Raw genomic sequence first — 17,827 nt, 5'->3', positions numbered from 1 at the left:
ATATTTATAATGTGAAAGTCAGTTTTATATGAATAAAACCTTTTATCTAAGGAACACTTAAACTAAGGTGCCTCACAGCACGAAGGACCCTGCTTCAATTCCGACAAGGGGTCCTTTCTGCATGGAGCTTGCATGTTTTCCACGTGTCTGCGTGGATGTCCACCGTTTCTCCGGTTTCCACCCACAGTCCAAAAACATGCAGCAGGTTACGTGAAAAAAAATTGGGAGAATTGCAACCAGTCCAGGGTGTACCCGAGAGTACCCTGAGTGCAGGATAAGCAACAGAAGATGGATGGATGGATTTTATTTCAGGTGCCATACAGATAAGTACACCAACACAAAAGATAGCTTTAAAAGAAACAGTAAAAGTAGGTGACAGCAGTCTGCATCAGATGGAATAAGCATATCTGTTTTAGGCTGCATCGATGTTTCAAATTCTCCTCGAGGAAGACAAAATAATAAATAATGTTCATAAAACGATATCAGCGCAAAAAGGCTTGTGGAAACATTTGGCGTGCTGACGTTGTTGTAGTACCTCAACCGACCGCAAGGTGGCGGTAGTGAGCAAGAGATATGGTCCGAGCGTAGAAGAAGAAGAGCCGGCATCCACGCTCCCGGCCAGTGGGTGGCGGTGACGTCCGTTCTTCGTCGCGGCCCACCACCGCCGAAGTCGACGTAAACAAGGGAAATGGAGGAAATCAAGCGTCTGGAGTATTTATCGCTGGTGTCCAAGGTGTGCACGGAGCTGGAGAACCACCTGGGAATCAGCGAAAAGGACCTGGGTAACGCGTTGTCTCCGGCGGTTTAAGCTAGTTGTCGCGAAGCTAGCCGTTCGGTGCTAGCTTATTTGGCTAACCCGGTGCTTCTCTCTACTTTCTCCCGTTCGCAGCGGAGTTCATCATCAGCTTGGCCGAGAAACACCCGACGCTTGAGGAGTTCAAGGAGGTGCTGTCACAAAATGGAGCTGACTTTACGGTGAGCGTCCGAATTAGAGGTGTTTATCACCACTTCCGGTTGTTCTGTTGTTACTGAACGGTCACTTCCGGCTATCATCCTCTCTAGGAAACACTCACAGCTAATTTACTCCGGCTCATACACACTATGCGGCTGTCATCGCACTCCAGCGAAGGTATTGGTGATTTTATTGATTTTAAAAACTGCGTAACTGTGTTTACAGCTAACTATCTTTATGTCTGTGGCAGCACAAAGGTCAGAGGTCAAACCCAGGAGCGAGAAGGACAAGCTGAAGGATAAATACCCGGCTCTGTGTAGACCGGACGACCCAGTGTGGACGGTGGGGCTCGAACTCATCCCACTGTTCTGATCGTAAATGAAAATAAATAGCAAAATCAGTGAAAATCATGTGAACCCCTACTCTGTATCAGGTCCCAGCCAAGGGGGACGGCCGTGAGGAGGACCAGCGCGTGGCCGCCCAGGCCATGAGGGAGCTGGAGATGCTGATGCCCGGGATCTGCGGGACCAGCTCACATTCAAGGTAAACACCAACAAAAATGTGAAGATTTTCCCTGCTAATTGGGACTTTTATGAAAGGGAAACCGTTGTTGGTGATGTCGCAGTGCATTCAGGGTAGTGACATCAACTCTGTATCCTCCGCTCGGCCTTTTCGGTTTGACATATGTTCGTCGTGTCTCTCTAAAAGATGCTGAATGAGTGATTCAACGGTGGTTTGTCCATATGATGGCCGTTGTTCGCTCCTTTAGCAGCCGCGGCTGACAGGAGGACTCACAGGCCTCAGGAGGAAGGGGGTGTTGAGGACGTGAAGGTGGAAGTTGAAGTTCTTGTTGTTCCTTCTTGTCTCGATTGCTAAAAATGTACAACCCAGAACGTTCTGCACAGGGGAAATAATGTCGCCGTTCATTGTTAAATGTGCAATTTTTAAAGCAAGCGTTCACCTGCCGGCACTAATGGATTCTAATCAAACAGAGCGGTAACAACACATTGGGCCAGTCAGGGCGGCGCTCAGAAGTAAAGCAGAATAATGTTCTCCGTTGGGTTTTAAAGTGGAATATTGTGTTACCCGTCAGGTCCGACGGCAGCGAGGCCGTCCGGGAGAGCGGACGCAAGCGAAGCCGCTCCGGGTCGAGGGACCGCGACCAGGAGACGTCCAACAAGCGGCCCAGGAAGCGGGCGTCCCGCTGGAGCGACCGGCCGCCCAGCCCGTACGCCGACTGTAGCCGGGGCGTGGAGAAGGAGCACGGGGAGGGCAGAGGGCCGCCGGAGCCCCGCCCCCTGTCCGACACGCCGGTGGTCGGCGACATCTACAACGGCAAGATCAGCAGCATCATGCAGTTTGGCTGCTTCGTGCAGCTGGAGGGTCTCAGGTCAGCGCGCCGCTCCTCCGCCTCGGGTTCACATCGATGTGAGCAGATTGTCCTCATTCCGAAGCCCTGGACCTCCTCCTCCTCTGCAGGAAGCGCTGGGAGGGTCTGGTTCACGTGTCAGAGCTGCGCAAGGAAGGGCGGATAGCAAACGTGTCTGACGTGGTCTCCAAAGGCCAGAGGGTGAAGGTCAAAGTGCTTTCGTTCACCGGCACCAAGGCCAGTCTGAGCATGAAGGTGAGCCTGGTGGAAGATGGACCCCCGACAGCAGACCGCAAGAGAAGAACCCAAGTGATTCCGCTTCTGTGTGCAGGACGTGGACCAGGAGAGCGGGGAGGACCTGAACCCCAACCGGAGGAGGAACCTGGGGTTTGGAGCCGGAGACGAGGCGATGAGGAACCCCGACTTCCCCGTGGAAGCCGCCGCCGTGGTGGAAATGGAGGAAAGCTCGTCGGAGTGCAAACGTCTGACCAGGATTACGGACCTGGAGAAATGGGAGATCAAGCAGGTCCTCATCAGGGACACAACTTCAAATTACCTCCTGGATTAAAGGTTCCCCTAACCGCTCCTCCCCTTCTGAACGCAGATGATCGCCGCCGACGTTCTCCCCAAAGAAGAGTTCCCGGAATTTGACGAGGAGACGGGAATCCTCCCCAACATCGACGACGAGGAAGGTGAAATCTCGGGCTTCGCCGCCGAACGGCTGAAGATGGAGCCGCACACATGTGACATAAACGTGTCCTATCGATCTACGGCCCGCAGACGAGGACATCGAGATCGACCTGGTGGAGGAGGAGCCGCCGTTCCTCCGAGGGCAGACCAAGTGGACCATGAACATGAGCCCCGTCCGGATAGTCAAGGTGCAGGCCTCACTTCTGTTGGGTTGCCTCACACACACACACACACACACACACACAGCGGGCGGTATTGCAGAAGCTTTTTTTTTTCTGTTGATGTTCCGAGTGGAATGAAGGCCGAAAAGGTCCGAGGCAGTTAGATTACTATCTTGACCCTGTATATACTCTTTGTCTGAAGGCCTGCTCAAACCAGGAAGAAAAAAAAAAAAATCAGATTACTCTCTTGACACAGTAAACACTCTTTGTTTGAAGGTGCGTTCAAATATAGAGCAACCTGAGATAACTATAAACTCAAAAATAACAAAACTAAAAAGTAGTTAAAAAAAACTATCTAGATCCCTAATTTACTCTCTGGAATCCGCTAGAAAGCTCCTTCAACGGCGCTCTTCCACGAGTTACTAAAATAACAGTTGCCTAGCAAAGAGCGATTGAACCCGTTATTCCAGTAATCGATCGCTCCGTCAACATGATGCCTCACGACGGGTAAAAAGCGTGTCGTCTCCCTCTCGTCCACCAGAACCCCGATGGCTCCCTCTCCCAGGCGGCCATGATGCAGAGCGCCCTCGCCAAGGAGCGGCGGGAGTTGAAGCAGGCGGCCCGGGCGGCGGAGATGGACTGCATCCCCACCGGACTCAACAAGAACTGGACCGACCCCATGCCCGACTGTAAGGATCGGCTCCGAATCGCCCGGACGTCGGTTCGTAGAAGTCCCGGCGTGAATTTACGCCGCGGTCAGGATGTTAGCGACCCGAGCCGTCAATCTCCCACGCCAGTTTGTTGGATGTCGGACTTCCGGGCCGGATCTCCATCCAGGAATCAAGAGTCCGCATCAGGAAGGAAGGCGGGTATCGGGAACATCTCCCCAGCGCCGGTGCGATGTCAGATTAAAAGTCCCCCCCGGGAGGGGGGTGTTTTATTTTGGAGGCCGACCAGACACCAGGCACTTCCTGTATCTGACTTCCTTCCGCCTCATCTGCTCCGTGACGCTTCCGGAGACCAGAATAAACTGGCCATGTTTTTATTTTTTTTGAAAGTGGAGCGGTGATTCAGCGCTTCCTGGGTGGAGGGACGATCCCAAATGGCGCGCGGAGCCCGATCCCGAGCCGGGGTCGTACCCGTCGTCCGAACCAATCGGAGCAGAGGATATTCAAATAGAATCATCGGCGGCCTCCTCCTCGCCGCGGCTGCAGATGTTATCAGGCCGCAGTACGAGTTTACGGCGGCGTGCAGAGACATTAGCCGCTGCGCCTGTGTCCTCCGAGGCCCGGCGGCGGCGGCTAATCTCGCCCGGCGACCTCTGACTCATGGTTTAATACGCCGAGATCTTATTGGGGAAATTTGTTTATCGCGGCAGCTCATCTTAATTGGTCCGGAGAGGTGGAGATGGGCCGGAACTCCGCCCTGAGCCGACTCCCGCTTTCCTTTTGCGCAGATGACGGAAGGCAGATCGCCGCCAACATGCGCGGCATCGGCGCGATGCCCCTGGACGTGCCCGAGTGGAAGCGCTACGCCCTCGGCGGGAACCAGGTGTCGTACGGCAAGAAGACGGAGCTGTCCATCCTGCAGCAGAGGGAGGGCCTGCCCATCTTCAGGCTGAAGGAGGAGCTGGTCCAGGTTAGCGGGCGCCGCGGGGGGGGTCACGCGACCCGGTTCGGCCGACGTTCGCTATCGCCGCTCACATCCGGCGACTTCGCAGGCCGTCCACGACAACCAGATCCTGATCGTGGTGGGGGAAACCGGGTCCGGCAAGACCACGCAGATCACCCAGTACCTGGCGGAGGCGGGCTACACCAGCCGCGGGAAGATCGGCTGCACGCAGCCGCGAAGGGTCGCCGCCATGTCGGTGGCCAAGAGGGTCTCGGAGGAGTACGGCTGCCGTCTTGGCCAGGAGGTGACCACATTCCGGCGGGTTCTCCATTCCAGACGCTCGGAACTTGTTTCCTCGGAATAAGGATCTCAGATGGAGATTGGCTTCTCCCCAGGTGGGCTACACCATCCGCTTCGAGGACTGCACCAGCACCGAGACGGTCATCAAGTACATGACCCACGGGATGCTGCAGAGGGAGTGCCTGCTGGACCCGGACATGAGCCAGTACACCCTCGTCATGCTGGACGAGGCCCACGAGCGCACCATCCACACCGACGTGCTCTTCGGCCTCCTCAAGAAGGTAGCCTATCCCCTCCGCCTGATCCGGCGCCGCTCTCGGACCTCCAGAGCCTTCATCCGTCCCGTCTTCCCGCCAGACCATACAGAAGCGCAAGGACATGAAGCTCATCGTGTCGTCGGCCACGCTGGACGCCGTCAAGTTCTCGCAATACTTCTACGAGGCGCCCATCTTCACCATCCCCGGCAGGACCTTCCCTGTGGAGGTCCTCTACACAAGGGAGCCCGAGACGGACTACCTGGACGCCAGCCTCATCACCGTCATGCAGATCCACCTGACGGAGCCTCCAGGTACGGGGTTTCCCGGAAACGTCGAGCCCGTCGAGCCCGGCCGATCCGTGACGCCGTTATCTCCTTTCGCCAGGCGACATCCTGGTCTTTCTGACGGGTCAGGAGGAGATCGACACGGCGTGCGAGATCCTCTACGAGCGCATGAAGTCCCTGGGGCCCGACGTGCCCGAGCTGATCATCCTACCGGTCTACTCCGCCCTGCCCAGCGAGATGCAGACCCGCATCTTCGACCCGGCTCCTCCCGGCAGCAGAAAGGTAACGCCTCCCTTCCTTCCTCGCTGAGAAGATCCCCCGCCCCGAAAGCCTGACGCCGCGGAGTGTCTCTGAAGGTCATCATCGCCACCAACATCGCCGAAACCTCCCTGACCATCGACGGGATCTACTACGTGGTGGACCCGGGCTTCGTCAAGCAGATCGTCTACAACTCCAAGACGGGCATCGACCAGCTGGTGGTCACGCCCATCTCTCAGGTCAGCCGTGTTCCGACGTCTCTTTTGGTCTAAAACTCCTGAATGTAAGAGATAAAATAAAAGTGAACCGGTGTCTCCTGCCAGGCGCAGGCCAAGCAGAGATCGGGTCGCGCCGGCAGGACGGGGCCGGGGAAGTGCTACCGGCTCTACACCGAGCGAGCCTACAGGGACGAGATGCTGACCACCAACGTTCCCGAGATCCAAAGGACCAACCTGGCCAGCACCGTGCTGTCCCTCAAGGTGGGTTGTTCCAGCTCTGTTCGTGTCTTAGACGACAGCTCGTCGGAAGGAACCTTCACTTGGATGCCAAACACCTCATGGTGGACTTGTTCAGCCTGGAATCACCTCTCGCTGCTGGCCGGGGATCTAAAAACCACTGTCCAATTTGTGTTCCTCCTCATCATCTCCAGGCCATGGGCATCAACGACCTCCTGTCCTTCGACTTCATGGACGCTCCTCCCATGGAGACCTTGATCACCGCCATGGAGCAGCTCTACACCCTGGGAGCGCTGGACGACGAGGGCCTGCTCACACGCCTCGGCAGGAGGGTGAGTACTACTAGCTACTAGTAGCTACTAGTAGGTACTCAGCCAGTACTCGGGCTTTGACCTCCACCTTCTCGTCCTCTCCAGATGGCTGAGTTCCCTCTGGAGCCCATGCTGTGCAAGATGCTGATCATGTCCGTCCACCTGGGCTGCAGCGAGGAGATGCTGACCATCGTGTCCATGCTGTCCGTGCAGAACGTCTTCTACAGGCCCAAGGTTTGCTCTCGCATCACGAGTGAGCTGCTACCCATCAGACCTTTAGATCCTCCTGCCTTAAGCCAGACCCTCCCGTCTCCAGGACAAGCAGATCCAGGCCGACCAGAGGAAGGCCAAGTTCTTCCAGCCCGAGGGCGACCACCTGACGCTGCTCGCCGTCTACAACTCCTGGAAGAACAACAAGTTCTCCAACCCGTGGTGCTTTGAGAACTTCATCCAGGCGCGCTCCCTGCGCCGGGCGCAGGACATCCGCAAGCAGATGCTGAGCATCATGGACAGGTGGGACCTGGACCCTAATCATCTGACAGAGCTACAAGTTGTGCTCCACTTGTGAAAGTTTGGTGAAGAACATATGCTGCGGGTGTAAATAACTCTCAATGTATTATACTTTATTACAAGGCACAAGCTGGACGTGGTGTCCTGTGGAAAGTCCATGATGCGCGTCCAGAAGGCCATCTGCAGCGGGTTCTTCCGCAACGCCGCCCGGAAGCACCCCCAAGACGGCTACCGCACCCTGATCGACCAGCAGGTGGTGTACCTGCACCCGTCCAGCACGCTCTTCAACCGCCAGCCCGAGTGGTAGGTGTCACGGCATCATCATCGAGAACGCCCAAATAGTCCAACCACCCCCTCCATACTCACTCGGAAGTACTTTTTGGAGCATTTCCGTTTGCCCCTTACTCTTGTTTACGATCCACCTCTTCTCCCGGCAGGCTCGTCTACCACGAGCTGGTCCTCACCACCAAGGAGTACATGCGGGAGGTGACCACCATCGACCCCCGCTGGCTGGTGGAGTACGCCCCCGCCTTCTACAGGGTGGGCGACCCCACCCGGCTCAGTCGGCAGAAGCGGGCGCAGAAGCTGGAGCCGCTGTACAACCGCTACGAGGAGCCCAATGCCTGGAGGATCTCCCGTGCCTTCAGGCGCCGCTGAGGGGGAAGGGGCTTAATCCAGGTTGGACTGACACCAGAAGGACTTTCTCAAGTTAATTTAATCCTCCAACCACCGGTGACTCAATGCTATCAAGTGACATGTACTTCTTCTGCACAAAATAAACTATATTTTTACAAAACTTGGACTGGGTTGCCTCGAGTGTGTAGCCGTCCCTTATTGACCACCTTCTGTCGGTGTCTATGCTAGGCTAACTGGAGGCTAGGGATGCTTCGGATTTGCTCCAGGGGACTCGGATTCTGAATGTTGAAGGTATTTTGGTATTTTGGCACGGGACTGGACTGGGTTCTCCTGGGTGTCCATCAGGGATCATACCTGGAGCCTGGTACTTTTCAAGAACCTGCACTAAAATGTGATGTCAACAGACTCCTTGGTGCTGATTGGCCAGAAAATGCCACCTATCTGAGCAGCAGGACCTTCCATTGTTTGTGTCCTGCAGAGAATGACGTCAAGACAGTTTGGTGCCACCAAGCTTTGACCACGCCCACATCAAGGAGGAGGTCAGTTCCCAAAATCATTCGTGGACTTCTAGTGGTTGTGGTTCAATGTGGTGACACCTGCTAGCAGGAGATGTTTAAGGGAGAAATGCTGTTTTTTTCCTTTTGGAACGAGCTTGAGAGTGCAGACTGGGGTTAGGTGGACATCCTCACAACTGCTGGATGTTTTCAGAAGATCCACAGGCTCAGCTTTGTCTACTCCCAAATTAGTCGCAACTTTTTAAATTACGGAGTGCTGTGATGTTATATTTAGCAGGTGTTAGCTGGTTAGCGCAAGCTATCGCTCGAGTTTAAGCCACTAACATTCACAGCTATTATGGTAGCTTGTTAGCCGGCTAAGCTGACAAGGATAAATAAGTCTTGATTGTGACACCAGCAACGCGAGATTAAATGTAAGCTAACATTCAGTGTCCTTCCACCTCCTTTGTAAGGAAGTACAGGGGGCATCCTGACCCGAGGCGATCCGAGGGGGAAGCGACACAGAGAAGGTGAGGCCGGGTATCATTCTGGGTATTTTTATTAAGCCATGGATCGGGGAGGGTGGGGCAGATGGGGGGGGGAGGGGAGTGGGGGACGGGAAGCAGCTCTTAAAAACAAAACAAATCCCTAAAGAGATTAATTTAAAACAAAACACCGTAGCCTTATATACAAGTGGAGGGGAAGGGGCATGTGCAAGAGGTGCATGGGTAGGGGGCGGGTCCAGGAAGGGGAAGGAGGTGTACGATGATGGGTTGGTAGTACAGGCGGATGTCGGAGGGGGCGGAGGAGGTGGTGCGGGGCCGGCTTTAGTACATGTAGCCTTTGGAGTAGGGCTGGGCGCCCATGTTTGGCGGGGGCTGCTCAGAGGCGTAGGGTACGCCCTCGTCCAGGTGGGACAGCGGCACCGTGTCCTCCTCGTTGACGTAGCGCTCGAACTCCGCCTTCAGGCTGGGCCGCTGATTGTCGGGGAACGCCAGCGAGATCAGCGCCTCCGGCTCGCACACGAACTTGTAGACGTAGCGCTCGCCGGCCACCTGCGGCGGGGAGTCATCACACGGTTATTACTAGCTAAGCACAAGTGATACCCCCTCGAGTCCCAGATCCACTTGGGACACCAAACCATCGATTAATCCGCAATTAATCTAGATTAATCTGTCAATTATTATCATTGACACACAGTGATACATTAGTTATAAGCTGGCAGATGTTCCCGTCATGAAGCCACGCTCCTGCAGGTCCAGGACCAGCATCTGCTGGAGCTCCACCTGGGATCTCCTCTCACCTTCTGCATGATTCCCTTCTCGTAGTAGTAGCGCAGCGAGCGGCTCAGCTTGTCGTAGTTCATGGCTGGACGGTTCTTCTGCATCCCCCACAGCCGGGCCACCTACAGAGGAGGGGGAGATGGTTAGGGAGTGTGTGTGTGTGAGTGTGTGTGTGTGTGTGTGTGTGTGAGAGAAAAGGTGTGTGTTCATAGTTCGACCAGCAGGGGGCAGTGTTGTCAAACATCGCTCTCCTATGGCACTTCTTTAGTGTGTTAGTTAGTGTGTGTGTGTGTGTGTGTGTGTGTGTGTGTGTGTGTGTGTGTGTGTGTGTGTGTGTGACCCGCCGGGGACCCCCCTCACACTCGCCCTGACAAAGGAGCCGTCATGGCCGCCTGTCAATCATGACACAACCAGGAAGTAAAAAAAAAAATGAAGGTTGTTTTGGAGATTTGATGTAGACAAATGTGTGTGTGTGTGTGTTCGTGTGTGTGTGTGTGTGTGTGTGTGAGGGGGGGGGTCGTGACTCAGGAAGTCACCCCCCCCCCCACCTCGAGTGAGCTCTCAGCTCTTAATGGCTCTTGTAAAAAAACTCTTTAACCCATTCATTTTTAATGTACAGTAAAAAGATAATGGAAAACACACCGACCACCCCGACACACACACACACACACACACACACACACACACACACACACACACACACACACATACACCGGCCGCCTGTATTAGGAACCACCCTAAGCGGATGAAGATCGCTGCGCCGGACAAAAGATGAAGAAACATGAAGATGAGGAGTAGAAGAAGATCTGCAGAACTTCGAAGGAGTGTGAAGGTGTTTGGGGGCGGAGCTTACTGCTGAGCTCCCTTCTGATTGGCTGACAGGAAGGATGGAGGATGCTAGCGCGCTAGCCGCGTCGCTGTTCTTCACTTGGTCCTTCATGGTGGTGGACACCTGAGAAGCTCCTGAGACGCCTCGCACTGAAGACGTTCTCTCCAGCTTCTCCAACCTGAACTCTCCATGGTCTTTCTTGTCTAGGTTTTCTTTGACTGATCTTCATGTTCTCCAGCCTGAGTTCTCGTTAGGTTCTTCTGGGTTCCCTCCATGTTCTTCTGTCTGGGTTCTCCAGGTTCTTCTAGGTTCTCTCCAGGATCTTCTAGGTTCTCTCTTGTTTCTTCCATGTGTGGAGTCTCCACGTTCTCCTGCCTGGGTTCCCCCAGGTTCTTCTAGGTTCTCCTGAGTTCCTCCAGGTTCTTCTAAATTCTCTCCAGATTCTTCCAGGTTCTCTCCAGGTTCTTCTTAGTTCCTCCAAGTTCCTCTAGATTCTCTCCAGGTTCTTCTGGCTTCTCTCCAGGTTCTTCTGGCTTCTCTTCAGGTTCTTCTAGGTTCTCTACAGGTTCTTCTGGTCTTCTCCAGGTTCTTCTGGGTTCCTCCATGTTCTTCTAGGTTCTCTCCAGGTTCTTCTAGGTTCTCTCTTGTCTCTCCAGGTTCTTCTGAGTTCCACCAGGTTCTTCTGGCTTCTCTTCAGGTTCTTCTAAATTCTCTTCAGGTTCCTCTAGGTTCTCTCCGGGTTCTTCTGTGTTGTCTCCAGGTTCTTCTGGGTTCCTCCAGGTTCTCCAACACGACTTCTCTCCAGGTTCTTCTGGGTTCATGTCCTCCGCCTTGCAGACTCTTCACCATCCAAGGGTGAAGAGCAAGAAGCTGAACATCAATGTGGACCGAGTGATTGACAGGTGTTAAGCCCCGCCCCCTCCCTCAGAGACATCCTGGATGGGAGCTTCCAGGAGCACCAGGAAGAAGAAGAAGAAGAGGTGTTCACCTCCTCGGGCTCGATGAGCTTGAACTCCATGCCGCGTCCGGTCCAGGCGATGAAGTGTGCGTTCCCGGGGTCGTCCAGCAGAGCCACCAGGAACTGCCAGAGCTGCAGGGAGCCGCGGCGCTGGTACGGCGTGCCCTCGCGGAAAGCTCCGCCCCCTTCCTGCTTCACCTCCCCTGCGGGTCAGAGGTCAGAGGTCAGAGGAGGTCGTTCCGAGAACGGTAAATTATTTTGTTTCATTGATTTATTTTTTCTTCATGGTTGATGAATTTCTTAATTTTTTTTTTTTGTTTGTTTGCTTTTACATTTTCTACATTTTCTGCGTTTTTTCTTTGGACACATTTACTGATTAGTTTTTATTTATTCATGATTTAATTTTCTACATTCGAGATGAATTCTCTTTTAATTTCCCTTCACTTCATGTAAATAATAGAAATGTTTATTTATTTACTTTTATTTTATTTAATGTTTATTTATTTATTCAATATTACTTTAAATATATATATTTTTTATTGCATTCTCTATTTATTTAAAGTATTCCCTTTTTTCTCTCTCTCTCTATATATATATAAATGCATACGTATATACGTATTAGTATGTATGTATATATACATATATATATGTGTGTGTGTACATATGTAGATATATATGTATACATACACATGTGTATATAAACATATATATATATGTATACATATATACATGTATTTATACATTCATACATATTTATTATTTATGTGGTTGTTCAGTTATTAGATTTGATAATAATTAGCCATTTATTTCAAAGGTTGTTTATCAGTTGCCATGTTTATTTATTAACCTATTTGGTAGTTTATTTATGTTCATTCATTCATTTATATTATTACTATTATTATTGGTGCTGCAGAATGTCCTGTATGGTTTCCAGAACAGCTCACCTTCGAACTTCTCTGGAACCACTCGGGAGTCATTTTCAAACATATAACCTGGAGGACAAGAAAAGGCGGTTATTACAAGTTATTGCACAGAAACTGAAACTTAAATGTTGCATTTGAAAATAAAGATTGAAAACTAGAAAAATCTGAGTTGTTTTTTTTTAATTTGGTAAAACTTAAATGTTGCATTTGAAAATAAAAATGAATAACTCGAAAAATCAGATGTGCTTTTTTTTTTAATTTGCTAAAAGTTAAATTTTGCATTTGGAAATGAAAATTAAGAATTAGAAAAATTTGATGTGCTTTTTCTTAAATTTAAATTTAAAGAAAATTGCTAAGACTCAAAATCGTGAATTAGAAAATAAAAATTTAAAACCTAGACAAATCGGATGTTTTTTATTTTTAATTTGCTAAAACTCTTGAATGTTTTATTTGAAAATAAAAATTAAAACAAAAAAATGCTATTTTTTTGCTAAAACTTTTAGACTTTGAATTTGAAAATCAAAATCAAAACCTAGACAAATCGGCTGTATTTTTTTTTAAGTTGCCAAAACTCTTAAATGTTGCATTTGAAAATAGAAAATTAAAAACTTGAGAAATAGGATTTTTTTATTTGGTAAAACTCTTAAAATGTTGCATTCGAAAATAAAAATCAAGAACTCAAAAAATCAGATGCGTTTTTTTATTTGCTAATACCCTTATATTTTACATTTGAAAATAACGATTAAAAACTAGACAAATCAGAGTTGTTTTTTTTTTTATTTGCCAAAGCTCTTAAATATTGCATTTGAAAATAGAAAATTAAAAACCTTGAGAAATAGGATCTTTTTTTTTAATCTGGTAAAACTCTTAAATGTTGCATTTGAAAATAAAAATGAAAACAAAAAAATGTCCTTAGTCAAAAAAAAAAAAAAATCCAAAAACTTTTAAATTCTGAATTTGAAAACAAAACTTAGAAACTACAAAAAAAATTTTTTTAGACGAAAAAATAGAGAAAAAAATCCCAATAAATAATAACAAAATGACCCTCCAAAATCCCTTAAAAATTAAAATAAATAATAATAATAATAATAAAAAAAAAAAAAAAAAACAGCTACAAAATAACAAAAACAGCGATGTCAAATAATAACAATACACTGATTGCTTTATGCTAACAATGCTAACAGAGGAAGTAGCATGTCCCCCCTCCAATGGGTCCTCATTTTTCCATCACGAGCTGCAGCAGAAGGAGGAGAAGGAGGAGGCTCCTCCAAAGCCCTCCATTTTCTTAATGAAATTCCTCGGCCGGTAGGGAGGAAGGAGGGAGGAGGAGGAGGAGGAGGAAGAGGAGTGTGACCGCAGGAGGAAAAAAAAAAAACAACTTTTTCTTTTTTTTTTTTTTTTGTCTTTTTTCTTTTTTCTTTTTTTTTTTTCCTCCTTGGAGTGTCAGAGGGTTGAAAGGAGGAGCTTTTATTTTGGAGGGAGGAGGGGAGCAGATACCGAGGCCTGTTTGCCTTTTGGACATTTTGTTCTCGAGTCAGACGTGTGTGTGTGTGTGTGTGTGTGTGTGTGTGTGTGTGTGTGTGTGACAGTACACACACACACACGTGCACGCACAGGCGAGTGCGAGTGTTCGGCCTGAAAGCAAAGCCTCAGGTTTGGATTGAAAGTGTAACACAAGGAAAATGTTGAAATGTATTAGAATATTCCTGAATTTTTCTCTGTTTTTTTTTTTCCAAAGTGTCTATTTTATCAATTCATTTCTCATGGATATTGATGATTGATCGTCGATTTGCCGCGAATTTGCCTGATCCCGGCCTCAGGTGTCGCATCTTTTTAGTGATTTTGAGGAAAATAAACTAAGTGTCGAAATTTAATTAAATTCCTGCATTTTTTTATTTTTTTTTTATTTTCTTGAAATAATTCCCAGTGATTTTTTTTAACCGCCCTTAAGGGGATTTGTGTCTTTTTTAGAATTTTTTACCTATTTATTTCATATTTTCTTTGCAATGTACCTGCTTTTTTTTTTTCACAGTCTACCTGCATGCAGTTTGACCCCTCATGGCGGCTCACCTGGCTCGTAGGCGTAGTCTGTGGGCTCCTGCTTCACCATCATGTGGGCGGGGGGGAACCTGTGCGGGTGGAGGTGTGAGTGCGGGTGTTGTGGCGGGTGAGGTCCGTGCACGTGGCCTTGCCCCGCCCCCGTCCCGCCGTGCCCGGATCTCGCCATGTGCGCCGCCCGCTCGTACAGCGGGTCCAGATACTCCTGCTTGAAGCTCTGCTGCAGGTACGGCATGCAGGGGTCTGAGTGCTGCCGGTGATAAGCCCCGCCCCCGCCGCCGCCGCCGCCGCCGCCCGGTCCGCCCCCGCCGCCGCCACCGCCGCCGCCATGTCCCGCCGGGGCCGACGTCATTCGCTGGAAGCCCTGCCCTGCTGTCGGGAACTGGGGGCACATGGGGTCACCTGACGGGCCCTGATACCTGGAGCTGCGGGATGAAGTACTCAGAATCAGTACTGCAATACTGCGTACATATATCTATGAATACAGGGAAATACAAACATGTAGTACTAGGCAGGAACGTAGCAACTGCAAACACATGAAGTACTGCAGTGAGTACTGAGATGCAGTGACTGGAGTAACGCAACATGTGCGGTGACTCGCTAACATGCAGCACATATGCTTATAGGCAAAACATATGCTAACGTGCAACACATTTGCTAACGTGCAACACATTTGCTAACGTACAACACATGTGCTAACGTGCAACACATGTGCTAATGCGCAACACATATGCTAACATGCAGCACATATGCTTATAGGCAAAACATATGCTAACGTGCAACACATTTGCTAACGTGCAACACATTTGCTAACGTGCAACACATGTGCTAATGCGCAACACATATGCTAACATGAAGCACATATGCTTACAGGCAAAACATATGCTAACATGCAACACATGTGCAAACGTACAGCACATATGCTAATGTGCCGCACATGTGCTAACATGTAGCACATATGCTAACATGCATCACATATGCTAACACGCAGCACATGTGCTAACATACAGCACATATGCTAACAGGCATAACATATGCTAACGTACAACACATCTGCTAACGTGCAACACGTTTATTAATGTTCAACACATATGCTAACGGGCAACACATAGGCTAACATGCAGCACATATGCTAACATGCAGTACATGTGCTATCGTGCAGCATTATGCTAAGGTGCAGTAACATGAAATAACTTGCAGTAACATAACAGTGATATGCAGTAACATATTAAATGTATTGAACTTAATAACGTATTAAAGTAACGTATTAAAATTAACTATTACATGCTACAGGTGGTATGCAGTAAAAACTAGTGACATGCAGTGACATGCATTTAAATGCAATAAAATATAGTAGCATGCAGTGCTGTGCAGAAACACAATAAAATGTATTGACATGTAGTTGCAATGAGACAGTAACATATATCAACATACAGCGATAGGTAGAAACATGAAGTACTTCAGGTTACATGCTCTAAAAATGAGATGCAGTAATGTAGCGACATGAAGTAATTTACAGTGACATGCAGTATTAACATGTATTAACATGCAATTATATATAGTAACACATAGTAACACAGATGACATGCAGTACAAAATACTGACATGAAGTATAGAAACATGTTGTTTAGACATGCTATCATAGACATGCTATCATAGCGTGATGTACTGGGTGTCACCTGGCGCTGACGGGGAAGGTGTTGCTAGGCAGCGGCTGCGATGCGGCGGGGTTCATGTAGGGGGCGTCGGGCCGCCCGGCGGCGGCGGGTTTGGGCGAGTAGTGCTGCTGCATGGGGGACATGGGGGTCCCGGGGCAGGAGCTCTTAGAACCTCCTGCAGCCCTTTTCTGCTCGTAGGCACTGCGACACACACGCTATGGTTAGCATTATGTTGCTATTACCGTGCTGTTACTGTGTCACACATGTATAACAGACCTGGCATAAAGGCACTGCTCTCCGCTTGGGTAGCTGAAGGTCTGCTTGTGGCTGCAGGACTGGCGGGGGTCGGAGCCCGGACTCTGGGGCTCCTTCTTGATGGTGACGGGGGGGCTGTGGAAGGCCACGGCTGCAAGAAGGGGGAGTGCTGTTACTACAAATACTACAAAAAATGAGTCAAACGCAGTCAAGAAATGGTAAAATAAACATATATGCACAAAGTTGTTGATTGCACTGTCTTGCTGTTGAGAGCATACATATCTCTATGTATAAAAAATATATATACATCCATACTAACATATACATATAAATATATACATTTATACAGTATACATATATCTGTATTTATACATATATATGAAAATGTATTCATACATTTTTGAATAAAGATATTCATACATTAATACATATATATTTATATTACAAATATAGTATATATAGATATACGAATTTACGTATATGTATGATACCTAACTAAATATATTTAATCATATATTTATATAGATATATATGAATATATGTGTGTAAATGTGTTTATATGAATGTGTGCGTGTACATACATACATACATACATATATACATATATACTTAAGTATATATATATATATATGTATGTATTTACATATACATATCTGCATGTATATGTGAGTAGAAAAATATATATAAAAACACACATATATACATACATACACATATATATACACATGTATTTACATATATATGTATGTTTATGTATATATATCTATATACGTAAGTGCATGTATATACATATCTCGCTCAATATAAATAAACATGAGTATGTCTATATGAATATGAATATATGTGTGTATGTGGATATGTATATATATATATATACATATGTACATATATACATATGCATATACATATGTATAAACATTAATGTGTAGATATGTATATACATATGTGCACATATATACACATATACATATACATGTGCATATGTTTAGACATATATACACATAAATATACACACACGCATATTTGTACTTACACATATATGTATATATATATATGTAAAAAATATACAAACACGCATATATATAAATATGCACAAATATATAAACATATATGTATATACATACACACATATTTATACACACAGTATACATAATCATTTACATGAATATGTATGTATGTATATATGTTCATACAAATACTGGTATATACACTTATAAATATACGCATTTATAGAAATATGTATGAATACATGGACATGTACATGTATATATAGATGCAAATGTAAATGTGTTTACAGATACACATACTGTATATGTATATATACCTATATATGTGTAAACATATATGCATATAATCTATATACATATAAATATATACATACATATATATGAATATAGATCAATATGTATATATATATAAATATAAATATATACTTACATATGTATACACATATGACCATATACATAGGCATGTATATGTATACATACCTATGTGTATGTGTACATACTTATATGTCTAAATAGACACACATACATATACATGCATATGTATATATATATGTATGTGTATAAATAT

At 47.6% G+C, this 17,827-nt stretch overlaps 2 protein-coding genes across 2 annotated transcripts in view; one reads left to right on the top strand and one right to left on the bottom strand.

Annotated features, from left to right (window-relative positions):
• Window positions 1-602: 602 nt before the first annotated feature.
• LOC147215417 (ATP-dependent RNA helicase DHX8-like) lies at window positions 603-7,954 on the top strand. The gene is made up of 23 exons (XM_086140066.1): window positions 603-782; window positions 890-975; window positions 1,063-1,129; window positions 1,203-1,294; window positions 1,386-1,495; window positions 2,046-2,342; window positions 2,432-2,576; window positions 2,653-2,847; window positions 2,926-3,013; window positions 3,102-3,199; window positions 3,714-3,861; window positions 4,629-4,810; window positions 4,893-5,087; window positions 5,179-5,364; window positions 5,441-5,651; window positions 5,725-5,906; window positions 5,981-6,121; window positions 6,206-6,361; window positions 6,532-6,669; window positions 6,754-6,882; window positions 6,965-7,161; window positions 7,282-7,461; window positions 7,596-7,954. The coding sequence occupies exons 1-23, from the start codon at window positions 689-691 to the stop codon at window positions 7,813-7,815; spliced, it is 3,537 nt and encodes a 1,178-aa protein (XP_085996192.1). The 5' UTR covers window positions 603-688; the 3' UTR covers window positions 7,816-7,954.
• An 878-nt stretch (window positions 7,955-8,832) lies between these two features.
• The window catches only part of etv4 (ETS variant transcription factor 4), a 43,975-nt gene continuing 34,980 nt past the window's right edge, over window positions 8,833-17,827 (bottom strand). The window contains exons 5-11 of the mRNA XM_086140140.1: window positions 16,274-16,403; window positions 16,019-16,198; window positions 14,352-14,764; window positions 12,303-12,350; window positions 11,389-11,561; window positions 9,592-9,693; window positions 8,833-9,343 (exon numbers count right to left, since the gene is read on the bottom strand). Coding sequence (XP_085996266.1) covers window positions 9,116-9,343; window positions 9,592-9,693; window positions 11,389-11,561; window positions 12,303-12,350; window positions 14,352-14,764; window positions 16,019-16,198; window positions 16,274-16,403 — 1,274 coding nt within the window. The 3' untranslated portion in view covers window positions 8,833-9,115. The remainder of the gene's footprint in view (window positions 9,344-9,591; window positions 9,694-11,388; window positions 11,562-12,302; window positions 12,351-14,351; window positions 14,765-16,018; window positions 16,199-16,273; window positions 16,404-17,827) is intronic.

This window comes from Fistularia commersonii, chromosome 32 (genome assembly GCF_037954325.1).
Source record: "Fistularia commersonii isolate RoL2024-O1a breed Wild chromosome 32, RoL_Fcom_v1.0, whole genome shotgun sequence".
Taxonomy (NCBI): domain Eukaryota; kingdom Metazoa; phylum Chordata; class Actinopteri; order Syngnathiformes; family Fistulariidae; genus Fistularia; species Fistularia commersonii.
This window is presented reverse-complemented; position numbering and strand designations above follow the sequence as displayed.